This window comes from Asterias rubens, chromosome 9, assembly GCF_902459465.1.
Source record: "Asterias rubens chromosome 9, eAstRub1.3, whole genome shotgun sequence".
NCBI classification, from domain to species: Eukaryota; Metazoa; Echinodermata; class Asteroidea; order Forcipulatida; family Asteriidae; genus Asterias; species Asterias rubens.
Window position 1 is genome coordinate 4,920,993 of NC_047070.1, and position 26,925 is coordinate 4,947,917.

Here is a 26,925-nt window from a genome sequence, read left to right on the forward strand (position 1 = left end):
TGACTTTCGATAATATTGAATTAAATGGCCTTGAATGAATTTGACCTTTTGAACAACAACAAACTCCTCCATTAGTTTTTTAAATCCAATGATAAAATATAGTGTTTCAAATTTTGCTTTAAAAAAGGAGCAGTTGCTAAAACCAGGGCTTATTTTCATGGAGGCTGCTTCACACGTTTCTGCTAAGCAGAAATCAGCAGGATCAGTCACGTACATATGTGACATGGCATTTTGGCTGGTAACCTTATTATTATGTTAAGCATAATTTGGTTTTGCTTAGCTGCTTTTTGTGCTTGAAGCACCTCTATGAAATTGGGCCCACATAATAAGTCTATTTGCCTTCTTCGGCCATTTTCCCCCATTGTTTTGCCGGATTTGGGAGGGCAGTTTCCCACCTACCCCTGGGTCATACATCTATGCACCGGCCTGTAAGATCATAACAAAAGTCCCCCATATACGAACAAATGAATTTTAATGAAATGCTAGCTTTTCTGATTGTAGACTTGGCACTTATTGTTCAAATGAATTTTATTGAAATGCTAGCTTTTCTGATTGTAGACTTGGCACTTATTGTTCATCTGAAAAAAAGTGGAGGAACAACACACACAAATTTGGAGAACCAAAACATTGACTTTTCATTTATAGAGTTTATTTCTTTAACGACATGCATCTATCACTTCCGCTGAATCTATCAAAAAGTAAAAATATCTTTTAATGAAAAAGTAAAAAATTTCCTTACAGTGTAAAACAAAATATATTGTAAAACTTCAATAGAAAAAGTTGAGGACAAAACACTTGACGTTTTGAAATTACAAATCTGTAATCAAACATGAAATATGCCAAGTTTAACCATAGCGGCAAAAAAAAAAAAAATGTTTTACCAAAATGTCCATGGCGGCACAAATTGGCCCAATTGCATGGCTCTGCTTACCGCTGAAGTCTACGCTTATGATCGCCATTTCCCAGTTACATGCTAGCTGTGTATTTAGCAAGAATGTTTAGTAACCTGGGGTTTAAATGCGCACAAGCAAAAAATCGCTACAAACCTGTGAAATATGCTTGACACAAAAGCAAAATTCCCTGCTTCTGCAAGCGCCAATTCTTTGCATTATTGTAAAGCAGAGCAATGAAAATGGGCCAAGACCTACTTCCCCTCAAACAAAAAGGTCAAAGTAAAGGTCAAAGACTGGATTCACATTTTTAAATGTATCCCACCCTAATAATCCACTTTTCTGTAAAAAAGAAGAACGAAACCCCAAAGGTTCTGTTTTATAGTACATTGTATTTTTTTCTGACACTTTTACAAGAAACAATTGTTAAAACAAAAAGTTCAACAATAAAACCTTGCTTGGCATATGGTAAGAATTAGACAGAAACGAATGGTCTCTTAAATGTAAGAAGACAGACTGGCTTCGGATTGGCTCTTTTGTAGGGTTAATATTTTGGTTCAACAAACTTTGTTAGTTCACAGAGTAAAAGGAAAACCACACAATTTCAAGGCATATTTGTGGGGATCATTATGTTCTACTTTCCAAACACTTTTCCAACCATATTATTTTCCCAACAAATGCTTTTTATAGCCCAAAGTGCAGAATCCGGATATTCAAAACAAATATTACCTTAAAAACTGACTTGGTAACGAGCATTGGAGAGCTGTTGATAGTATAAAACATATCTGAAGTAACATAGTTTATGAGAAAGAGGTAATTTGCTCACTAAAATAATAAAACACTTCTAGCTAGAAGTCTTTTATTCTTATCTGAAAGCACACAAGTTCGTCCAACAACGGTGTTTTTTCCTGTCATAATTTTCTCGTAACTTCGATGACCGATTGAGCCCAAATTTTCACAGGCTTGTTATTTTATGGTTATGATGGGATACACCAAGTGAGAAGACTGGTCTTTGACAATTACCAAACGTGTACCTTCCCTTTAAGTGGAGTTTATGGCATATCAGGCTGGGGTTGATGAGCAAGTCTGATACTTTTGTTTGGTCCTTGATGCTCAAAATTAGCCGATCGTTTGTTCTGCCCACCAGCTGTTTCATGGTTCACATGATACTGGTTGGTCAGGTCACTCATATGGTAGGAAGGCGTATTCTGGCTGTTGGAGTCCTGAGGTACAATGTTTGCTGGCAGTTGTGGAAGAACGTTTCGATGTGTTGGACTCGATTGTAAGACCCTTTGTAAGATGCTCGGATTCAGACATTGCTTAGCAGACGAGATCGTCTTACTCAGTTCTCGCAGTGTTTCAATGTTTTCATCGTTTGAGGCCTCCACTACAGAGGTCAACTGTCGGAGTGTGTGTCGCAGATTACGCTTGAGCTCTTTGGCCTCCATTCCGGAGTTGTCCACGACCTCGCTACTCTGGATAAAAACCTGGAAGTCTATAAACCTCTGGACCAGGTGGATGTGCTTGCAGATCGTAGAGTTGATCAGGCAGTCTGGACAGTTACAAAAGAAGGTATGGACGCACACGTTACATTCTTCACAGTGCAATCGGCACTCCTTTGTTGGGCAAGAAATCGCGAGACGCTCGACCACGTACGAGGTGTTCTTGTCCTCAGTGTGGACCTCCCAACACTCGCAGTCTTCCAACTGCTTGACCTGAACGAAGGACATCATCATGCTCTGAAGATGGTGGTCTCGGATAACCTTCAACCGCATCGTCACTTTAACTCTTGGGAACTTGACCATCCAGTGAAAGGTTTTGTCACGTATGTACTTCAGAAGGTGGATAAGACAGCTGTCAACACGTTTGTTGACGTCACCCTGTACATAGACCTGTTGGAAGACGACATGGAAAGCTTCGTGGAAGACGCCAGGGGTCAGAGAGTTCCACGTTCGATAGCAGAATGGCCACTGATACATCTTAGGAATCCATTCTCTGATAAAGTACATTAAGAATGTTAATGTCTTCGTGGACACTGCCAGACGGCTCAGAAGCCTCTGAAGGGAATCCTCAAAAGAAGTCTGATCTTGTTGCTCCAGGACCTCCCGAAGCATCTTGTACACCTGGGCTTGAAGAGCGAGGTCTGCGATCTCATTCTTGAGTGCTTCCCTCCAGGCATAGTCGACATTCCAGGGGCAAATCATCCTCTCGGGGTTGGTTCCAAACACTGACGTCCAGATGTTGGCGTACAAGAAGGCTTTATCAGCCATGAACCAGCATGGCTTTAGGTTGCTGCAAGTTTTTTTCAACTCTGTGAAGAAAATCCTAACGGTGCTCGCATCATCCCGATTAGAGATGCACCATGCTAAGGGAAAATCGTCCAAAAACTCATCAAAGGCAAACAGAGTCGTCAAATGGTAATCGTACAAGGTAGTGCCTTCCGTGGATTCACACCACATCCCTTGGCTGGCCAACTTCTGCGCCATGTGTTTCTGGAAGGGACTCTGGACGACTATGATGTAATCTTCTGAAAAGAGGCCCATATCAGAGTCTAGGTTGGTTCCTGGCATCTTGAAGAATAAGATGGGGTTCTCCTCTGTCTTCTCCCACTGTTGAATCCAAGCTAAGACGCTGTCTTTTTCATTCCGTTGTTTGAGATAGGTCATGACGTCTAGGGATTTCTTGATGTCCTTCTGCCTCATCAGTTCTTGCCTCCTTCTCTCCCCCTTGCTGTCCCTCATATCATCCATGATGCTATCTCTTGAGATTCCTCGCTCCACTTTGGCGATGACTTCTTCCCGCTTCTTACGAGGGAGCCAGATAAGTTCTCTGTCTCGATGATGGTTGTAGTGGTTTCGATGGCATTCAACGTCCACCTTCCCATTTGGCTGAAAGGTTACCTTCATCGTTGCCGTGCAGTTGTTGTCGATCTTGCAAGATCCTGAAAAAGAAAGCAGAGAAACATTCCAGTAACATTTCACCTCCTGTAAAACGTGGTCCTCGCCCGTTTCCTTGAGCTTTGAGTTGTTATTATTTTCACCATTTTAGTATGTATTAGTATGGTTACCACTTTTAGGGTAATGAAAAAAAGGATGCCTCAAAAGTAAAACAAGGAAGCCTGATAGCGGAAGCCTGTAACACAAGAATGCTTACAATGAACCAGAGACACCGGGTAAACCTTACACTTAAAGACACTGGACACAATTGGTAATTGTCAAAGACTAGTCTTCTCACGTACTGTATCTCAACATATGCATAAAATAACAAACCCGTGAAAAGTAAGCTCAATCGACCATCAAAGTTGCGAGATAATAATGAAAGAAAAAATACTCTTGTCACACGAAGTTGTGTGCTTTCATGATGCTTGATTTTGAGATCTCCAATTCTAAGTCTGAGGTCTCAAAATAAAATTTGTGGAAAATTACTTCTTTCTCGAAAACTACGTCACTTCATAGAGAGCTGTTTCTCACAATGTGTCATACTATCAACCTCTCCCCATTACTGTAATCAAGAAAGTTTTAATGATAATAATTATTTTGAGTAATTACCAATAGTGTCCACTGTCTTAAACATTTCTTGGTAGTTTACATACACTCCTTATCCTAGTTCACGGAACCTTTGGCTTCCAAGTTTCTTCCAAAGGACAAAGCAATAATGGTATCTTGTTCAATGACAAAAGCAGACCTGCCAGACCAGGGCCCAATTTCATGGAGCTGCTTAAGGACAAAATTGTGCTTTTAAAGCAAAAAAATCCTTGCTTAGTAAAATCACATTACTCACCCAGACTCCTCTCAATTGTTATGCTAAGTAAACAAGAGCTAAATACCAGTCACAAGCAATACATATGGCATGATAGTATGACACATTGTGAGAATGTTTTCATTTTGTGTAGGCGCCTTCATCGGTTTTCTGGAAAAGTGCGCATTATAAATCCATATTATTATTATTATGAAAATTTGGCCAGTTACATGTGTAAAATAAGCAACCAATTTTTGTGCTTTTAAAAGCACATTTTTTGCTTTAAGCAGCTCAATGAAATTGGGCCCTGGATTCGAACCCACACTATGTGACTGACAAAACTTGAATACAGTGCTCTAGACCGCCCAACCAGTGCCACACAAATATCTCTCTAAAGTACTCCGTTTTCATCAATCAAACCACTCCTTCACCAATACTCAAGCAGCTGTTTGGAAGGGGAAAAATAACAAAAATACGCATGAAAGTAATTTCAGCTTCCCTTGACATAACTAATGCACATGGCACTGCTCTAGAATTGCAAAGGTCATGGGTTCGAATCCCAACCGAGTAATATACCTGTGAACAAAACTCGGGAAAGTACTGAATTATACAGTGCTTACACAAAAAAATATGATATCCTGCATTCTGATGCACATTTAACATCTACTAAATAACTCATCAAGTTATACATTTTTAGATCCAATAAAATCTTGGAGGCTTAGGATTTTGTCTCTTACCTGAGTGTTTCATCTGTCGTTTCCCGCCTCCGGTTTTTTTGTAAACTCCAGATCGGTTGCACTGTAAATATCTGAACTTGGAGTCACCCTTGTTGCGGACGCCGGAATATTGAGCAAAGGAGCAACACTCCGCCTCCTCTAGAGCCTTTTTCCATGTCTCAAACTCTGTCAAAATGAACAGAAGCAAATAAGAGGAAATAAGAGCAAAGGAGCATCACTCCGCCTCCTCTAGAGCCTTTTTCCATGTCTCAAACTCTGTCAAAATGAACAGAAGCAAATAAGAAATTCAGCCTTAAATCATGCGAACAACATTGGTGAGAACTGAGAAGTCTCCTGAATCTCCGATTAGTCGAAACGTTGAGACCAATTTCAGAACTGACTCTGCGGCAGTACAGTTAATTACGATCCTATAAGCTAAAGTAGTAGTCCAGTCTAATTTCTATACCATCCGCCCTGGTAATAGTTAAAAAGCAGGACAGTTCTTTTCAGAACTGAGAAGTCTCCCGAACCTCCGATTATCTACTCCATGACAGTTCCCTAAGAACAACTCTACCTGGCAAGTAGATACACACATGGTGTTACCGCAAACCAAATATACATTGATACCTCACCATGCAATGCCTCAAATCCTATATCAAAGACCTGCCGTCGATTTCACAAAGAGTTAGGACTCGCCTTATCTCGAGTTAGGATGAGTAACTCGTCCTAATTTAAGATTAATCTTAAGGTCTGCATGCTACAGTGCACGATTGGGACTTGTCCTAAGTCCTAAGATTAGTCTCAAGTTAGGAAGAGTTTTGTGAAACCGACGGCAGTATCTGTACTATTTTACACACCAACACCGGGCTCTTGCACATTTTCTCAAAAAGTACAACATTGTCAGCAAAGCATTTCAAAGGTACTGCAGCTTTCGATAAAGGGAAGTAATATGGTTATTGAAAAATAGTGCTAGTGTAGCTAACAGTAACGGCTCTGATTGTGTGTATTTGTAGACAACATCTCTCCAGATTTTCGCTGATATCTAACAAAACAAAACCACCCTTTTAAATGAAATTTTAAAAGGTTAGTTTTATTGCATATAATTATATATATGTTGAAGTAGAATTGAAACAATCAGTAGAAGACTTTTGGGACGCTTGGTGTCAGCAGACTTACCAAGTAAATTCCATTGTTCTTGGTAATAAACTACGCAAACAATGGAAGTTTACCTGGTAGGTCTGCTGCCACCTAGCGTTCAAAAATCTCCCATTGGTTCCAAAATTCCAAGCTATACTTTTCAACAACAAAAAACTTCTTATGCCAGGAAAAAACATGCACATTGTGAGAGAATTGCAGTAGTCAGTACGAAAACCCCTGCTACATGTATGTCAGTTACTTTCAAACTCACCAGACGAGCTTTCAAACGAAATCTCCTCCATTGTGAAGATCGAAGCATGAACATTCTGGAGATGCTGTCGTAGATCACAGATCCGTCGACATTTCAGTCCGCAGTGGACACAGAGACAGTTTCCGTCCTCAATAGATTTAAGGTCCTGGTTAGGGTGGGCTCTGAGAATGTGACGTTTCATGTTGAAGCCTTGGGAAAGGTGCAAGTAGAACACAATAATTTATTTAATTTTGTTTTTAGCCAGATGGACTGACAACAATCGTGCACTGAAAAGACATAACATGCATGAGCTAACGACAACAGGTCCTGGTTAAGGTGGGCTCTGAGAATGTGACGTTTCATGTTGAAGCCTTGTTGAAGTACAAAGATAATTTATTTAATTTTGTTTTAGCCACACAGACTGACAATATTCGTGCACTTAAAAGACATGAACCAACGACAACAGTTCTAATTAATTTTCTTTTAACCACCCAGTTAGTTTCCCTAGTGGTTTATTATGTGATATTTAATATTAAAAAGTCGCATCCCCTTAAGGTGATCCCCTCGCTGCTTCTTCCCAGGCTGCATCGTAAACTTGGGTTTGATGCCTAGCTACACACCACCAGCTAGCAATTATGGCTTCTGACTGGCAAACCCCAACAAAGATATTAGACCGCAAACAAAATAGGAAGACCGCAAAAATAGGTTCGGATAGCTCAGTTGGTAGAGCGCCGGTACATTAATCAGGAGGTCATAGGTTGAAGCTCCGCTCCAGTCAGTAGAAACCATACATAGATAGTAAACGAGCAGACAGAGTATACTGTTCGAAACATGATGCCACACCGGCTCTTTTCAGAGCCAACACTCTCACAAAAGAGATTTGAATGTTTGGTTGTACCCACAAGTTTACTATTTATTTATAGTTTATTCTCATTCATCCATACCACGCAAAGCTTCAACTAAAACTCAGTTTATCTTGGCTCAGACCCAAATCCTTTCAAAAATCACTCACTTTTCTTGCAGGTTATGTAACAACACGGACATCGGAAGACCTTCTCCCCTAAGCAATCCAGAACTTTGACCGGTTCTTCCGATCCAATTTCTTCCTCCTGTGTCGACGGTTCTTCCAATACAATCTCTTCCTCCTTGGTCGGCAATGAGACGACTAGAATACCTACTTCAGGGATGTCGTTTTCATTCTATGGGTCAGAGGTCGGAGGTCAAATGGTCAGTTTGGTTCTTCAAAGGAATAGTCGCAAGATGAGGATGATTCTAGTATATACAAATGTTGCCAAAAGTAATGTGGGGTGAGGGTGTTATTCTTCTGTAGAGTTAATAATCATTTTGTAAAATTGGATTGGAAACTGTATTTTTAATCAGTATGGAATATTGTCATATTGTCTTTGATAAATTGTTGAGCCAGGCTGTGTTGAGCGGCACAACATAGTTGCATACATTGCCTCCCCTCCTCACATTCTCTCTTTCGTTCTCCAACTAGACGAAGCATAATATTTGGTGTTTGGTTCCAGAGTTGAGCTTTAATATCGGAAAGACAATATACGTGGCAACGATGGTACTTGGCATGATATGTAGGGTTTTTCGTGTTATTTAAGAGTTAATTGAGCGACCTGGATGAAGACAAAGTAGACCTACCATTATCCGTATAAATGTGGATTATTTTGTCCCTCTTTTGCGAATAGTTTAGTCAACTAAAAATATAGCAGACTGCTATAATTACACACATGTTATTGTGTTGAGCACATTGGGTAAAAATAGTCAAGACTCAAGTGTCGTCACATTGCCGACAAATCAGGCGGTCTTTGTCAAAAAGCCAATCAGACAATTGTATAACACGATGAATTTGGCATGCAGTGGTATTTTTGGTTCCCTCCTCAACAAATCCCAATAGCTGCAGTTATCAACAATAATCACCGCTGCTAATGTAATACTAATAGCAGAGGAGATATCCGACTAAAAAGGCTTGTATGAAAGTGGTACCCTCCTTTAACAAACTCATAATCACAGCCACTAATAGCCGCGGAGTTTATCTGATTGAAAAGGAAGAAGTTCTGGTAAACAGCAGATAAAAAACACGCCAGTTGGTATGGACGGCTGGAACTCTTTAACGACAAAGTCACTTTCTGCAAAATTTTATTAGAAATAAATACATTTAATGATTGGTTGCTATAATATGTTGAATGCTTCGTTGCTTTGTTTCCAATAACGTTTACATGGTTTTAGAATCTTAGGCCCTTTACCTTATTCATCGTGATTTATTGAGCATACGTCCAATGACGCATACAAAGTTGTCGGACTACCAAATAAAGCAAGTTTTCGGAACATGCTGTGCAACAGATATCTAATCTAATATTTTTTTACCACCGCTTTTCGGGAGTAAAAGAGCGTTGGCTTTATTTATTTTTTGTTTATTATATGAAATATATTGTCATGTAAACTTTCTGGTCAACATCCGCGCCCCGCATAACGAAGTTCCCTGATAAAACATCAACCTTTTATGAAATCATATCTCTCGAACCCTAGGCTATACAAACTAAATAGAAACGGTAATTTTATTGGTTCTTAAAAACTAATCCTTCATTCCATCTCTCACTTATTTCACTTTTAGAAAACATTTTGCCCTGTTATTTTGAGGGTTTGTGCATTGTGTACGTCCTGTTTGGTAAATTTCGTATGTAGAAATTCCTAAAAATGTACCCGATTTAGCTGCACATGAGGGCACTTTTGTTAACAAATCTCAATAACGAGATGGCCGATTGCTTAGTACAAAACAGCAAAACAGTACAAAACGGCAAATGAACATCCTAAGTTCTAACAAATTGTGTGACTGGACTTACTTTACCTATGTCATTTTGCTTCAGAACTTTGACCAATGGAATGTTCTTTTACAGCTTCAAAACAGCTGTTGATGTTTCCCAAAGTTCCGTAACTCTGAAAACACACTATTCTAAAACGGTAATTTCATGTACTCATTTGAAGGTTTAAAGGGAAGGTACACGTTTAGTAATTGTCAAAGACCAGTCTTCTCACTTGGTGTATCCCAACATAATCAAAATAACAAGCCTGTGAAAATTTGAGCTAAATTGTTGGACGAATTTGTGTGCTTATAGATAGGAATAAAAGACTTCTGGCTAGAAATCTGTTATTATTTTAGTGAGAAATTACCTCTTTCTCAAAATCTATGCTACTTCAGAGGGAGCCGTTTCTCACAATGTTTTATACTATCAACAGCTCTCCAATGCTCGTTACCAAGTCAGTTTTTAAATTAATATATGTTTCGAGTAATTACCGAACGTGTACCTTCCTTTACCTGGCAAAACTTATATGAACAAAATCAGTAATGTACATTCTTCTTGTGGAAAAAATTTGTTCTAAGATAGTGTCACATAGTTGCATTACGTTTTGCATCACTGTTGAAAATGTTGCAATTTCTGTGTGATGTTCTGAGTGTGGCAATGACATGGACTGTACCAGCGTCCACCATACAGGGTTTAAAATGAACAAATAATGTTTGATGCGTTTAAAAAAATGCTGGACAGTTGAGTGACTTATTTATATTGAACACGTCTGTAACAGTCACATTTTTTTCTCTTTCTCATAAAACGTTTGCATTTATTATTTATAACGTAAGCCTCAATATTTTTTAGCTTTACCTTTTTCACGATTCCAGTACTTTTTCAAAATGTCCACAGATTTACATTTAACTTACGTACAGGGTTTGAAGATACATGTAATATGGAAAGCTTCCCTTCAAGCCTAACTGAGGTTCTGTAGTTTTTGAGAAATGAGTTAAACAAGTCACAAATAATTTTCGTCTCAGGAAGACAAAAACTATTTTAGCATGTAAAATCCCATTAACCACTTATGATATTATACCAAAACCATAGCATAGCCTAACTGGTTAAAATACGTTTTTACATGCTGAGACGAAAACTGAGACGATAATTATTTGTTTTACTCATTTCTCAAAAACTACAGCACCCTCAGTAAGTAAAATTTCAAGGGCAGCTTTCCACTATCATAATAATTTTACTGAATAAGTTTAACGTAAATCTGTGGACATTGTGTTTTTTGTTAGGAAAAAGTACAGACCCTTAGAACACCCCTGTACAAAATGGTATACGGACACCATCTGTACCATTTATTGAGGTGCTTCTAGCCCTCTGCGAAACATCAAATGGAACATCAAACATCACTCTGGAATGCGGTTGTCAGGGAGATTTAATAGAATTCCGAGGTCGCCACCCACTTCAAACCTAAAGAGATGGCTCTGTGTGCAGCCTAAGGCTTCCCCCTTGGACCAAGCAACAGGTGGCCCATCTCAAAACCAGACAACCACACCACTCCAACATAGTGACCAGAATGTAAGGAGATATAGCTGGTGACTAAGACCAAACTAGAGAAGGCTCGTCTCATCAGCCGATATCTGACGACTCATAAGAGGGAGTTCGGTCATAGTTTTTGTAGACTTGCACTTGAGAAGGCATAACCGTGTTGAATTCAGCAAGGATGCCATACACATGTACCACTGGACCTTCCAATTTCAATCCAAGATGGCACGGGTTAGGGAATTAATAGTATAGATTTGTTTTCTACTAAGTTTAATGTAAATCTGCGGACATTGTGTTTTGTGTTACAAAAAGTACCCAAATCCTTTTTAAAAGAATAACCGTCTCAATGCGCTTTACACTATTACCCTGGTCATTTGGGCCAATAACATTCCTTTAATCTTTCTGAGCACCCTGGGGAGTATAGAACTTTGGCAACCTCAATCTGTGGTTGGCCAGAGGACCAAAAATTACGATTGAACAGCAACAGTTTTAGTTTCTGAAAACTTAAAGGTATGGCAATGACATCCTAATTGGAACAGTTCAAGAGAATTCATGTAAACACATATTCCATGTACATGTATAGCTATTTGATGGTTCAAATGGTCCAATACACTGATCCATGTATGTTTGTTATACCTCGGTAACATTTGCAAAGGTTTTTTTTTTATGTTAACAATGGCCCAAAAACAAAACTATAAATATCCCTTTGGCCTGCAAATCGAGGTCAATGTACTTTTTCTTAATTAAAGGCATTTTTTTAAGCAGAAAAGTCAGAAAACAACTGTGCACCTCTTGCCTTCACAATTTCATTGCCACAGATTTTTTATTTTTATTTTTTTTTTTTGGGGGGGGTTACAATTACTTTAACAAAAACAATATATTGGGATGGTAGTAACACCATTGAAAGTGATTAATGAAATCAAAGTTTACTTGACATACCTGTAATGGATTTGCAAAATCGTGTGGAACAATATACTCCAAATTGAAGAACTTCTTTGCCAACCAAACCGCGACAACCTTCCGTAAATATTGGGCGTACTTTGTCGGTGTCTCTAAATAAGACAGCTCTGGGCTAGACTGCTGATTGGCTGATGTCAGATAAAAGAAGACATCTCTTCGGAGACAACCCAATGCGGCCATGATGATTACGACTGGTCCGCAGATGGTAAGACACGTCTGGAGTGGGAATTGCGCCGAACACAGCAGAGAGCAACAATGAACACTGTTCCCCGGCTGGTGGCAGACATGCCACTTGTAGTCAGTCATGTCCTGAGGTCCGTAGATGGCAGTGTGGTACGCGACAAGGTACTTGGGTAGGAGCTCCGGTACCTTCCAGCCCAGCGTGTCAGCGTACGTGATCTTCTTAGTGATAGTGTCCAAGTGGCAGATAGAATAGTGATTTCCGCGTTGTTTCTCGGTGCTGATGAAGACTTCGCTTTGACTGTAGTTTAACTTCCCCACGTGGCAGATGATGAGGAGAGACTTCGGCATTTCTCGTCCTTCAGGGATCAGTGACGAGCCAACGATCGTCGTTGTGAAATCGTTACTGGAGATGCATAGAGTATCCACCTGGATCGCGTTAAGCTGCTCGACAGTCCACGCCATGTGACTCGAAGTCAGCCAACGATCGCAGCAAATTTTTGCCAACTCGCCCGACGTCATCTTATAATCATTCAACACGGCATTCCACCTAGGGCACAACACCAGCATCTGGAATCTCCTGATCATGTCGATGCCAGGAAGCATCTTGATAGTCCGGGGCTCCAGATGCATGTGGGCAAACCATTCCAACTCCCTCTCCACATTCCTCCGCGTGGCCGCCGCCTTGTGTAGTGCCAGCATGTGGTTCACGTCCGTTAAGCTGTAAGACCCCTGCTCTGTCGACACGTAGCTCAGATCGCCCGGGGCTCTCTTTCTGTTCTCCTCCAGTTGGCGTGTCCAACTCAACAAGGAGCTGAACCCCGGCATGTGTGTCTGCGCGAAGACATCGCACAAAGACGGACTAATTGAGGTGCTGTTGCACACGATCTCTTCCCCCGTTGGACAGCGTACTGACGGGATGCGACACTCTAAGGTTTGCAAGCGGGCGTAGGTTTGAATAGTCTTGGCATTGAAACACCTCGAGTTTATCTTTATCTCTGTCTGAAAAAGAAATACAAGATGTTCATTCGTAATGCATATGATAATAATATAGTCTTAAAGCATATATATGTACCAATGAGTTACTCGAGGTGCTTGAACAAACAGAACAGTCTAAGAAAGACTTTTTTATTCATGGGACCAATTATGGACCCCCCCATGTAGACATTTTGCATAGGCCAAGGTAAAACAATGGAAAGATGTACGGGCAATGTACAAGCCTCCGCCAATGATCGGTCCTTATTTGACACCAGTGAGGACGCTGTTTAAGCTTGTGACACGTTTGAGTCCCACCCGAGTGATTTGCCTGTTGATATATTGTTCACAGAACTCGGGGAAATTAATCGAATAGGTGTATGGGTAAAATCAAATTATATTCTTTATCACGATGAAAAACTCACAGACATCTAATGTATTACACAGGTTTGTTTTTTAGGCCTACAGTGTTTATGTTGAGTCAATCATAGTTTGGATACTGGGCTCGCAAGCACACAATGTTGCTAAGCACAACAAAATTGTGCTTACCAGAATAAAGTTGCAAGCCAACACTGCTAAGCAATATATTCTGCTTAAGCAGCTCTATGGGCACTGGTCTTTGACAATTACCAATCTGTTTTTACTTGCACCATTGTCTGATGTCCCGTACAGTAGTATTGCCAACGCTCTATTATCAAAATACACACATATAGCACTCTTTTTCTTCAGGCCCTTTTCATTAGCCTGGAGGCACTTGTATTTCTACTGCTTGAGCACCAATCAACCACCCTTAAGCCCCTTTCACACGAGAGTAAAATCAAGGGTCCCTTGCTAAATTGTAGCATTGTAGCTTGCTAAATCTTTACAAAATGCTCAATTTTGTCTAATGTCCAAGTTCTCTTGAAATACACTTGTCAAACATTGCTCCATTTTACAACCATGCATTAAAATTAAGCAAGGGACCCTAGTTAAATTGCTGTTGTGTGAATAGCGTATTAGCGTTAGGTCCAAACTTATGGATCCTGCGGAGTCAACCAGTGTAAACATAAACATAAACAATGTTCTATACTAAAAGCCTTTTTGAGGTATGGCCGACCTGAGACTCCCGAGTGTACCGATTGGTTTGGGTGTATACACACAGTTTTACCCAAACCTTAGTGTTGTAGCCTTGTGTCTGCCATATCTCAAAAAGGCTAATGGGGGTCTGTGCAGTCCTCACCTGTAGATCATTGACCTTTCTGGCATTCTGAAGTGTACACTGTATAACCTCATCAGCAACCTTGTCACTAGCTGCTGGTTTTGGGAGTATGGCTTTTGGAATTCTCCCGCCAAGCCTAAAGTCCTGTGACACTAATATTGCTTGGCCAACTGGCATACTCAGCTGAGAAGCTGCTGAAACTGGAACATTCTAAAATTGAGAAAATTGGGAGATCATGCATGCTTCGTAAGCTTCATGAAAAAATTGTTTCAAGTGCTAAACACCATTCACACCTGTGGCTTACTCCAATTGCTTCTAGTTGACGTACATGTAGCAAGCACGAAATCCTTGTTTGATACAGGTTTCCTGAAGTTTGCGAGCCACAGTGATTAAAAGCCATTGGACACTTTCGGAACAGATTTTTTTTTTAAAGTTCACAGATTTACAAATAACTTACAGGGTTTACAGAAGGTAATGGTGAAAGACTTCTCTTGAAATATTATTTCATGAAATGCTTTACTTTTTGTGAAAACATTTAAACAATATCAATTCTTGATATCGAGAATTACGGATTTATTTTAAACACATGTTATGACACTGCGAAACGTGCGGAAACAAGGGTGGGTTTTCCCGTTATTTTCTCCCGACTCCGGTGACCAATTGAGCCGAAATTTTCACAGGTTTGTTATTTGATATATAAGTTGTGATGTATACACTAAGTGTGGGCCTTGGACAACTGTTTACCGAAAGTGTCCAATGGCTTTAAGTTCACTCTGAGGGATCCTTGGTTTTATTACCAGAAGAAATATTGACAAACACCTATCCAATGAAATTTAGAGATTTTTATTTTTTTTAACATTCACTTCTCATACTCTATAGCACACTACCTGTACATTGAGAAAAATTATCAAAATCAAACAATTAGGCCTTTAATGTTTATGGTTCAACAAGGATTTCAAGTCATTAATGTTGAAACAGAAATCAATTATCTTCTTGATTGCCCCTTATACAACGACCTTAGGAATATTATGTTGGCTTATATTATTGATCATTACAAAGGCTTTGAAACTCTTGGCAGGGAAGACAGGTTTAAGTTTTTGATGGACACTCCCGATGAAGCTATTATTATTTGCGTTGCCAAATACGTCTTTTTATTTACTGCTTTAACAGAAAATCAAACTGTGTGATTATTTGTTTGTTTTTGTTATAAGTTAAATTCCTTACCGTATGACTTATTCATTCAATGTATTTTGTTTTTATAATATTGTTACCCTCCCCAGGGTTATGGGGTGTGTTCCAGTTTGGAATAAAATATAATACAATACAATACAATTAATAATACAGCTGTGATCCAATTTGGAGGCTCCCATTGAAAAGCTCCCACTGAGTCACTGGATGTCATAAAGTGTAAAAAATCTTAAACTTCTTTTTCTGTCTGTTCTGTGAAATTAAATACTACCTGATTTACTGGGGTTGAATCTGCTGCCCTCATCTGATTGTCGGGAACTGTGTGAACAAAAATAAATAAATTATTAATTAAGAAAACTCTGTTGATTTTTGGTGTATATTCTAGTGAGACAATCATAAAACCACCAATCAAAATACTGAAATTATACTTCCCTGTGAAATTGAAAGTTTCACTGCTGACCATCCCCAAGTGCCAACTGGACCCCCCCCCCCCCCCAACCCAGTCCTAGTAGAGAAGTCGATGGGGTCCAGTGTTTGTGTATTAAATTTAAAATTGTAATTAACATTAACATTTTAATTTAACAATGTGGATTGTAATTAAATGTCATATTCACTTTTTGTTTATTACACGCACCCAACATCATACATGAAATCGCAGTTCTAACACAATACAGAACTTTGCCCTCGTCAGATAGAGTCGGATGTGTGTGTGAGTTTGAGACCAATGGAGGTAGAAATCTGAGACAAGAGAGACGAGACTCTGAAAAGACAGAATGAATGAGAAAGAACACCGGAACAAAACCACCATGATCATGATCACGCTCACCTGAACTTAATTTATCTGCTGGAAGAAGCGAAATCATGAAGGTTCTGTTTTCCGTTCGTTCCTCCATGTTTACGATTTCAACGGTGAGTGGTCCCTCATCTGTCATGACTATACTCTGAACAGTTTGGAATAAAAAACTGGAAGTAGAATGAAAAAGAAGACGATGTGTCTATACTACAGTAGTACTACTATATTATTAAAGTTGATTCACAGCCATCGCTCGCTCACATACACCTCTTGAGGGCGCTGTTCACCCGCACCAAACTTTGGTCCAAAGTTGTTCAAAACTTCCTCAAAACACTTGATTGAGTGATTGAGTGCTGCCGGGGAATACCAATCCGCACGTTTTGCATCTGGCCGATCTTCCTGTCTTTATTTTGGAAATGTCCCCAGTTTTGTTTAACTCACCGCAAATCTCACACTCACGACATGGCAGATACAGATGAAAGTGATGATGATATTTGGAAGTACAAATCATTGAAAAGGATTAGAAAAACGGAGAACAGCAGCAGTAGTAGCCAAAGATGTTCCTTCTCTTCAAAAAAGAAGAATTTTAATAGGCCTGCTTTATCTCAGCAGAGTCTAGTGACTACTAAAAAGCATGTGAAGAAGGAGGCATGTTCACAGAGGAAAACATGGCACACAGTGAAGAAAGAACAGATTCGAAAGCCTGATGTTAAGAAATCATCTCCAAGTTCGCAGAAAAAGAAAATGGTCAAGTTGGCTGGAGACTGTACGCCTAGGAAATTAGACAGGGAATCAGTTTTTGATTCACAATCGACCCCGCAACGTAAAAAACTGAAGCAGGTGAAACTTGAAGAATGCTCCCCAATTAAAATAATTGGAGGAAGCTCTTCTCAAGAACAATTTTCCCAACCTACGAAGACTAAGAGGCGAAGGAATAGTCGCAAAGGATTTGAGAGCAATGAACCAAGGAGAGGCGTGGCCGAGAAGGAGAGGAGGTTTACACATCAGGAAAATGGACTCAGCAGTACTCCGCCAGTTTTTGATTCACAATCGACCCCGCAACGTAAAAAACTGAAGCAGGTGAAACTTGAAGAATGCTCCCCAATTAAAATAATTAGAGGAAGCTCTTCTCAAGAACAATTTTCCCAACCTACGAAGACTAAGAGGCGAAGGAATAGTCGCAAAGGATTTGAGAGCAATGAACCAAGGAGAGGCGTGGCCGAGAAGGAGAGGAGGTTTACACATCAGGAAAATGGACTCAGCAGTACTCCGCCAGTTTTTGATTCACAATCGACCCCGCAACGTAAAAAACTGAAGCAGGTGAAACTTGAAGAATGCTCCCCAATTAAAATAATTGGAGGAAGCTCTTCTCAAGAACAATTTTCCCAACCTACGAAGACTAAGAGGCGAAGGAATAGTCGCAAAGGATTTGAGAGCAATGAACCAAGGAGAGGCGTGGCCGAGAAGGAGAGGAGGTTTACACATCAGGAAAATGGACTCAGCAGTACTCCGCCGACTGGACGTGGTCATGGACGTGGGGAAGGAAAAGTCAAGCAGACAAAAGGAGCCGAGTCAACAGACCAAGGTGTCTGATTGTGATTGGATTGGACTTTGGAGTAGTGTTTTTTTATTTTTTTATGTTTCTGACAAAGAAGTTGCTGTTGCAGTGTTGGAATAGTTAATTGTTTTATTTGAGTTTCTTTCCTTTGAAATAATGGGAGGGTTATCTTTGGTAATAGGCCTACTCCAAGAAATAATTACCATAAAAACTTACTTGGTAAAAAGTAAGAAGCACTGCAGCTGTTGATATTTTGATAACATTTTGAGAGATAATTCTTTTCATTTTCAGAAGGAATGCATTCCTTTGAAAACGAAAGGAATCGTTTCGAATAGAAACAAGACGGAGACGGTTAGGAGACGGAGATTCAAAAACATTTCAATCTGAAAAACATTTCTGCAAATGTTTCTCAGATTCTGTGTTTCAGTACGCTGATATGCTCGCCAGATTCCAGGAGTAAATAAAGCAGGCCTGGAATTTAATTGAGAGGGCAAGAAGGCCATTTTTCATTTTGCAAATGGGGCTTCCATTGGAAAGACCAGGAGCAATTGAGACTATTGTCAGGGACAATTGATGCTATTGTCTCGTGACAATGGATGCTATTGTCTCTGTGGCCTCCATGCAATTTCAGGCCTGATCAAGCTAAAGATCAGTAGTTCAGGTGTTGACTAATTTCATACATTCTTTGTCTGTCAATAGATACCCAGAGAGATCAGCCACTGAACTCGTCCCAAAGGTCGGAAGAGGTCATCACATTGTCTTCTAGATCATTACCACCTTATGCTGGAAGCCTTAAAGGGGACAGTTTCTCCAGTCTTGACGAGAACAGTAATTCAGCTAAGAAGACATTTTCAACAGAAAATAAGGTGGCTGGACAAGAGTCTACCATGCAAGTCTTCATCCAAGTAGAAAAACCACTTCCTCAAATAAGAAAGAGAAAACACAATGAGACAGCTACATCATGTGACGAGGAGGAAAGATTAATAAAACCTGGAGAAGAGTCTATCTTTCAAGACATGTCAGCTTCTGATAAGGAAGAGGAGGTGAACGAAATCCAAGCTCTTGCCAGCGACGATGACATATTCGCAACACAACCATCTCCATTGTCTTCTCTCTTGCAGCTGAGAAGAGATAACATTCCAAATGTAGACGCCGAGACGCCGTCAAGTGCTCAGACAGACGTGTCTACCTCCATCTTAGATGACCCAGCAACAAACCTAGGAGTACAATCTGCTGCACTGTCTGCCCCTTTAACTCAAACGCCTGCTCCTCAAAATGAACCTATCGACAGACAAGAGTGTAGTGATCTGATTCCGCTACCCTCCGCTCATAGCAACTCTTTGAAACCTCAAAACTCCTTGCCAGAAGAGAGCAACTCATTCAAGTATACAACACTTCCTTGCCATCATAAGACAAATTCTTCTTTTTCAACTCAAAGCATGAACACACATCGAAGTAGGAACATGAACCTTGATTTAGACCATTGCAGCCAGGTTGACATCAGCATAAGGGTCACGCCACGTAGGAAATCTCAACACATAAAACAGAAGTCTGGTGTAGCTGCGGACGATGTATGTTGCTCCTTCTTTCGCATGAAAGCCAGCAAGGCCAGACACATACAGGTTATGGTTGATGAGAACCAAGACAGTGAGAGTGCAAACTCGGACTCTGATGTTACAACCATAGATTCTGAGTCTGTGCCTCCCTTCATTACAGACATGGAAAGGCCACAGACCGATACATGTAGCTCTCATACAAACAAGCAGTCTATTTCTAAAGATTCTGAGCTTGCGCCTTCCTTCATTACAGACATGAAACAGCCACAGACCGATAGGTCTAATAGAAACTTGAAGCAGTCTTCTTCTGAAGATCCCGAGTGTGCGTCTTCCTTCACTACAGACACGAAACGGCCACAGACCGATAGCTCTCATAGAAATGATCAGTTTACTTCTGAAGATTCTATGTGGGACTCTTTCATGGATAGTGATTATGCTGCCGCAGACACCCAAAACTTTAACTCCAGTGACAGTGTCAGCGACGCTGCTGCCCAGTCTCCTCCTAATAAAGGACAGGCGTTGAACAACAAGTCCGAAAACAGTTTCACTGACAGCCAACAGCAGCAGGGTGGTAACATGACTACTAGAGAATCAACCTCGGGAATGGGAACACTCTCTCGTCTTTTTAGTCCCATCACTGGTGCCCTTCCAAAGATAATCAACTCCAAAGCTCTTACACAATCTTCACTGGCATCCTTCTTCACTGGTATCAAATCAGAGAAAACAGAATCTTCCCAACCATCCAATCAGGGAATGCTTGTGCAAAATAAGAACTGTTTGAACTCTGACCTCTTGAATTGGGCCGTTCCAAAGCCAGCTTCTGCGGGGGGAGTAAGTCGAGGGAACTCCAGTAAATGGGGATTGAGTTCACAGAGTAGTGGAAGTGGAGCGGTTCAAGAACAGACGCAAAGTTATGGAAGAGGGCAGCAGAAACAATGTCCATTCTACAAGAAAATACAAGGCAAGAAAAAACCTTTTGAGTTGTTTCCACTCCAGGGTCAGCTTAAAACTTGAACCTCTTTTGCACAATCTAGGGCCAATTTCATAGAGCTTCTTAAGCATAAAAAGTTGCTTAGCACAACAAAGTTACCAGAATAACATTATCAGCTAAACTGCCATGTTATACAAATTGTGATTAGTAACCTGGTCCTTTCTGCTAAGCAAAAACGAAAATTCAGCTTTTAAGCTCTATATGGCCCAAAAATTCATTTCACTTCTTTGTTTCTCTTTCCGTATTCTTATAGGAACCTCCTTTGTCGTGGACGCCTTTCGTTATGGTGATATCCCAGGATGCAATGCTTACTTCCTGTCTCACTTCCACTATGACCACTATGTAGGTCTAACGAGACACTTCCAGCATCCAATATACTGCAGTAAGGTAAATTTCCCACCAAATTTTGAAGCCCCTCCCACTTGAACCCCACCCCATAAATCCGTCCCCCTGAAACCCAATTCTTAAACCAATTTGTCTTAAACCCAAATCCCGTAAACACCCTCAATCTTGTCCCCTGAAACCTCATCCCCTAAACCCCACCCTGTTAACTCTTCCCCTTAAACCCCTCCCCATTCAACCCTCACCCTTCAATTTTTTCTTAAATCTGTCTCTCTGAAACCCCTCCACGAAAACCTTTCCCCTAAAACCCCTTTCTCCTCAAACCATTCCTTTACAATTGCCCCCTTAAGTCACACTTCCCCATTAAACACCCCTTAAACGCCTTCCCTTAAACCCCATCATGACCCCTCCCCAAAACCCCTTCCCTGAAAACCGTCTGTTTACCCCTCCCCTTAATCAAAGTTTAACCCTTAAAAAACGCCCAATAATATTCCTTTCCCACAACTCCTGTATCAGACTTCAAATGGTAGCATAAATTTGTCATTTTGTTTCAGATCACAGCCAACTTGGTGAAGGCAAGAATCAAAGTAGCTTCTAAATGGCTCCATGATCTACCGATGAATGAACCCTGCGTTGTGAATGGCGTAGAAGTTACCTTACTAGAAGCTAACCAGTAAGTCAAGTCTGAATTTATAGCTTTAGCAATGTCTTTGGCCGAAGAGTGAAATGTCCTACTCTTCATTGTTGTTCTTTACAAGTAATGATTTCCGTTTGACAGCTCTTTGAAATCATCGTCTTACATCCGTTTCAGACAGGCGCTCAAAAGTTAAGCCGAAACAAATTTCGATTAAATACATGAAAAGTTTGATGTCTGAAACGGTTCTGGAGCGCCTTGGTTTCAGAGGTCGATCTTGTCATGAGCCAAACTGAATGTAAATGTTGGGTTTAGAACATCTCTCTGAAACCAAAACTGTTTTGGGTCGACCTAGAGCCCCTCCTAATCTATTTGATTTGTCTGAATTAAGTGTTATTTGTTAGTCAAAATGGATAGTTGAACAAGTTTATTTGCATGTCATTGTGATTATAACTTAAAATGTTCAATCTCTGGATCTTGAAATTTATTTTTCAGTTGTCCTGGTGCTGTACTGTTCCTGTTTGTTAAAAACGATGGCCGAGTTTTTCTTCACACCGGTGACTTCAGAGCAAGTGCAAGCATGGAGGAACTGCCCCAACTGCGCAACTGCCACGTCGATCAGCTCTATCTGGACACCACGTAATTATTGACAGAATTGTTTGGGTATAATAAGACAAATATTGACCCAATTCATTTGATGCATCATCACAATGATCTTGGATGCGCCATTTTGGTGGTCAATGTCACTGTGAGTAATTCAGTGAAGTGCACATTTTAGGCGATGCAGCGTTTACACGTAAACCTGTTGACCACCTAAATGGTGAGCGTGGCACAGTTGCTGCGTGTGGCTTGCAATAGGAGCAGGACTGTATACTTTGTTGTTGAAAAAGCAAGGGCACCAAGGCATTTTCCAAGTTTTAGGCCATAAAAACTGCAATATTTTTACACAAATGCTCTATACCATAGAAAGCTGCCGTATTGCTAGCTGAATATTTACTTTGACCTCAGATATTTGGATCCGCAGTACGACTTCCCAACGCAGGCTGCGGTGATGGAATATGCGGCACAAGTAGCTGTGGATGCCGTCAAGCAAAACAGCAAGACACTTTTACTTTGTGGAACCTACACCATCGGGAAAGAAAAGATCTTCATTGGTAATATTTTGCTAAACTGTTGTTTGTAATCTTGTCTAAGTATTAATGAGATAATTTATTTGCCCTGTGGGTTTTTTTTCCCGGTAGTATTTGGCCTGTTGTCAATAGGTGATTTTGATGGTAAAGGACCAAGTATTCAGTATTTTTATGTACTTGTCCAGTACTCTATTGCTTCTGTTTGATCAGGTTTTTGACAGATTCTTTGTTCGCACATGAACAACATGAGAATATGCTGGTACATAATGTACACACACTGGTACCAGTGCTGGGGTGGATTTCACAAAGAGTTAAGACTAGTCTTATCTCAAGTTGGGACGAGTCCTAACTTAGGACTAGCCTTAAGTTTTTAAGTTCTTACTCTTTGTGAAATCGACCCCTGTTGCATAAGTTTTCAATGATGTAACGGCTTATCTTTTTACTTTCACTTTTACTGCACAGGGGGTGGGGGAAACCAAATTATTTCTGGTAATTTTATCAATGATTCCATGTGAAGATCAATTTTGGTTTTACCCATATACATGGTGACATGGTTGGCGTGTGCGTAAAGGGGCCGGGGCCATATGTTAGTTGAGTTGTGCGTTGGTTGTCTGCTGTGCCACGAGGGTTTTCCAGACCATCCGGTTTTCCTCCCTTGGGAAAAATCAAACACTTTCGATCTTGGCTGTGCTCCGTGGTCATGATGGGTTGATGTGGCTGGCAGCCAAAGGCGCCCTTGCATGCCTGCTTCTCGAACATGTTGTAGCCCTGTCCTTCGCAATTCAGCTCTTAGCTGCGAGTAAGGATGATTAGCCCCCCCCCAAATTATTATTAATATACACCGATGTGTGTTAGCACGTACACTCAGAACTTTACCTGGTAGCAAGAGGCTGTTTAAATCCTATAGTTGAGCAGCGGGTTTCGCAAAAAAACAATTCAACACTTTTGAAGACCCACTTGTTTTTTAAATATTTGTACTGCCTTTCAGGTTTTTGGTTACTGTTCGGTTTAAGTTTAAGTTTACTCAATATTGTAATTTGTTTGCTTAGAACTGCTACTGGCTGGTCCAGGTTTTGGGGATGGTTCATTTTTAGACTTTTTAGTGTGTTTTTATAATTGTTTTGCTGTTTTTTTAATTTCTTAGGTTTATTAATAATTAAATACTCAGATTAGTGTTTTTTGGCCTTTTCTTTTTAAATTGTTTTTTTTGTGAAGCGCCTTGAGCGTCTTTTAGGCGGACTTTGGCGCTATATAAATTTGTGTTATTATTATTATTAACCCCTTAAAGCCATTGGACCCTTTCGGTACAGAAAAAAAAAAGTTCACAGATTTACAAATAACTTACAGGGTTTACAGAAGGTAGTGGTGAAATACTTCTCTTGAAATATTATCCCATGAAATGCTTTACTTTTTGAGAAAACAGTTAAACAATATCAATTCTCGTTAACGAGAATTACGGATTTATTTTAAACACATGTCATGACACGGCGAAACGCGCGGATACAAGGGTGGGTTTTCTCCCGACTCCGATGATCGATTGAGCCTAAATTTTCACAGGTTTGTTATTTGATATAGAAGTTGTGATACACGAAGTGTGGGCCTTGGACAATACTGTTTACCGAAAGGATCCAATGGCTTTAATGCAGGTATTATCAGGCTTACACGCATGACTGCATAGCAGCCTTTGTTTCCCCACAGCTGTACCGCCACAGACTGCATTCCAGGGCTTACCTAATACACAGTCCACAGCATTCTGGAATAGATTAGCGGCCATAGCGGCCTTCCGCCTTCAAGGGGTTAATAACACAACTTTGTTTTGGTTGTCCTGCAGCTATTGCCGAAGCTCTTGGATGCAAAATCTTCATCACAAAAGACAAGAAGAACATTCTGGATTGCTTGGAGAATGACCGTCTGCAGTCCATGCTTACGTTAGATAAATACGCATCCAGGCTGCATGTTGTTACCATGGCTACACTCTCCCATCAGGTGCAAATACTTGGTTCTCCTTTTACAAATCATTTTGTCCTGAGCCTGTTCTTAAAGGCACTGGACACTATTGGTAATTGCTCAAATTAATTGTGAGCATAAAAACTCAATTGAGAGCTATTGATAGTATAAAACACTGTGAGAAATTGCTCCCTCTGAAGTAAAATAGTTTTTAAGAAAGAGGTAATTTCTCACTCAAATTTTAAAAAAAGACTTCAGGCCTTAAGTCTTTTATTATAATAATAATAATAATACGACACATTATGCATCTGAAAGCACACAAATTTGTGCGACAAGGGTGTTTTTTTTCTTTCACTATTCTCTTGCATCTTTGATAAGCCATATTGCACTCAAATGAAAAAGAAGGGGGAAAATAAAACAACTAATGTAGATTGTACACACTGGTCAGATCATAGTCAATTACATTGAAATATATTAACATTTAACCAATCTAAATGTATTTGGTGAAATTGTGTTTCTGCTACCTTTATTAAAAGCTTTTTAACTTACATTTTGTTGGTCTTTTTCTCAGAAATTGAAGCCGTACCTGTCCAAATTTTCTAGCCACTACAATGCGGTCGTTGCCTTCAAGCCAACTGGCTGGACACACAGCGGCAAGAGAGTGAGTCTTCGACATATCAAGCCCGCCAAAAGTGGTTCGATTGCAATATACGGTAAGGAGATAAATGGGCATTGGCACACGAGGCAGCTAAACTGCAAGGAACTAAAACTGCTCAACTTCAAAACTCTCGCACCTGATATTTCTTAGTTTCAGCTCATCATTTTGTAGAGTGTCAAGGATGAGTGGTTTATATCATCAAGTTTAAGTTCTGGTGGTTTAGCCATCAGGGTGTTGGTTCGAGTCCCGCTCATGACACTTGTGTCCCTGAGCAAGACACTGAATATAGTTGCTTATCTCCACCCAGGTGTAAATGGGTACCTGTGTGAGGGCAGAGATAGTTCTTGTGATTGGTTTAGCTGAGTAGCCCATATTTGTTGCACAGGCTGTATACTCCCCAGGGAGCTAAGATTGTTTAAGGAATAAATTAAGGTCCAGTAACCAAGGGTAATCATTTTGAAGCGCTTTGAGACACCCTTCAGGTGTGAGAAGTGCTGGTTAAAAATTGGTTTTTATTATAATTATTTTTTTCTTCTTTTTTGGGGGTTTGTATCCTGCTGCAGGAGTGCCTTACAGTGAGCATAGCAGTTTCAGCGAGCTACGGCGCTTCGTTAAATTCATCCGTCCTGTCCGCATCATACCGACGGTCAATATGGGTAGTGCAAAGAATCGTCAAGAGATGAACGGCTATTTTGAGGCGTGGATGAACGAAAAGGAGTCAGCTTCAAAGGGATCGACTCAAGAGCTGGCTGGGATCAAGAAGTGGACGAGATAGTTTCAACGATGAGTTTGTGTCAAGGAGTTTTTCCTACTTGAGTCTATTTGTGGAATGTTTTGCTCTTGGAAAAATCCGAAATTTTTTGATTAAATACCGTCTGAAATGTCTATTTAAAGGGTCTATGTACTTTTTGTAGGACAAAAAACACAATGGCCACAGATTTACATTAAACTTTACACAGTTTGAAGATAATGATAGTAGAAAGCTTCCCTGAAAATATTACTTGCTGAGGTGCTGTAGTTTTTGAGAAATGAGTAAAACAATGTCATGAAAATAATTTTCGTCATGAGATGAAAATTATTCTAGCATGTAAAAACACTTTTTTTACTCATTTCTCAAAAACTACAGCACCTCGGCAACTAATATTTTAAAGTAAGCTTTCTACTATCATCATCTTCAAACGGTGCAAGTCTGATGTACATCTGTGGACATCGTGTATTGTGTTACAAAAAGTACCCAAATCCTTTAAGCCTACACTGCGTGTACATGTAGGTCAGCCTTTGTACTCAATAAAATATTCCTACTTTTTTTCGAAGGACCAAAATTTAATGTTGAAATGAAAGTATTTTTTATGTGAAAAAGAAAAAAAAGAAAAGAAAAAAAAACGAGAAAATCCTCTCCTCCATTTTTGAGATTCCTAACCATAATAATGAAGGCGAGAAAATTATATCAGGGATGAGAAATTTAATATTTTTATCTGAATTCAGGCTTTTTTATGCCTGCCTGTTATTATTCTCTTCAGATGAAAATAAATTCAGATGAAAATAAATGATGCTTTTGATCTACTTCCTGAGATACTGTTCCTGGGAGCGCCTTAAAGGAACATGTTGCCTTGGATCGGTCGAGTTGGTCTTTGAAAAGCGTTTTGTAACCGTTTGTTATCAAATCGCTATGGTTAGAAAGATGTTGTAAAAGTAGAATATAATGATCCACACAGGTATCACTCAAAATTGCACG

At 40.0% G+C, this 26,925-nt stretch overlaps 2 protein-coding genes across 2 annotated transcripts; one reads left to right on the forward strand and one right to left on the reverse strand.

Moving 5' to 3' along the window:
* Positions 1-1,861: 1,861 nt before the first annotated feature.
* LOC117295121 lies at positions 1,862-16,603 on the reverse strand. Its single transcript, XM_033777686.1, has 8 exons — positions 16,408-16,603; positions 15,853-15,899; positions 14,415-14,603; positions 12,020-13,222; positions 7,744-7,930; positions 6,753-6,941; positions 5,366-5,530; positions 1,862-3,831 (listed from the first exon to the last, which is right to left on the reverse strand). Exons 1-8 carry the CDS (start codon positions 16,511-16,513, stop codon positions 1,943-1,945), a joined length of 3,975 nt encoding a protein of 1,324 aa, XP_033633577.1. The 5' UTR covers positions 16,514-16,603; the 3' UTR covers positions 1,862-1,942.
* Positions 16,604-16,677: 74 nt separating this feature from the next.
* On the forward strand, positions 16,678-26,150 carry LOC117294691. Its single transcript, XM_033777200.1, has 9 exons — positions 16,678-17,959; positions 18,632-20,449; positions 20,733-20,866; positions 21,376-21,494; positions 21,951-22,094; positions 22,464-22,609; positions 24,417-24,571; positions 25,104-25,245; positions 25,754-26,150. The coding sequence occupies exons 1-9, from the start codon at positions 16,837-16,839 to the stop codon at positions 25,963-25,965; spliced, it is 3,993 nt and encodes a 1,330-aa protein (XP_033633091.1). The 5' UTR covers positions 16,678-16,836; the 3' UTR covers positions 25,966-26,150.
* The last annotated feature ends 775 nt before the right edge of the window (positions 26,151-26,925 follow it).

Coding starts and splice junctions, on each gene's coding strand:
- LOC117295121 (XM_033777686.1), bottom strand. CDS start 16,513: ATGACAGATGAGGGACCACTCACCGTTGAAATCGTAAACATGGAGGAA. Junction 15,900..16,407: donor AGCAGATAAATTAAGTTCAG/GTGAGCGTGATC, acceptor TTGTTCACACAG/TTCCCGACAATCAGATGAGG. Junction 6,942..7,743: donor TTACATAACCTGCAAGAAAA/GTGAGTGATTTT, acceptor ACCTTTCCCAAG/GCTTCAACATGAAACGTCAC.
- LOC117294691 (XM_033777200.1), top strand. CDS start 16,837: ATGGCAGATACAGATGAAAGTGATGATGATATTTGGAAGTACAAATCA. Junction 22,610..24,416: donor GAAAGAAAAGATCTTCATTG/GTAATATTTTGC, acceptor GTTGTCCTGCAG/CTATTGCCGAAGCTCTTGGA. Junction 25,246..25,753: donor TGGTTCGATTGCAATATACG/GTAAGGAGATAA, acceptor ATCCTGCTGCAG/GAGTGCCTTACAGTGAGCAT.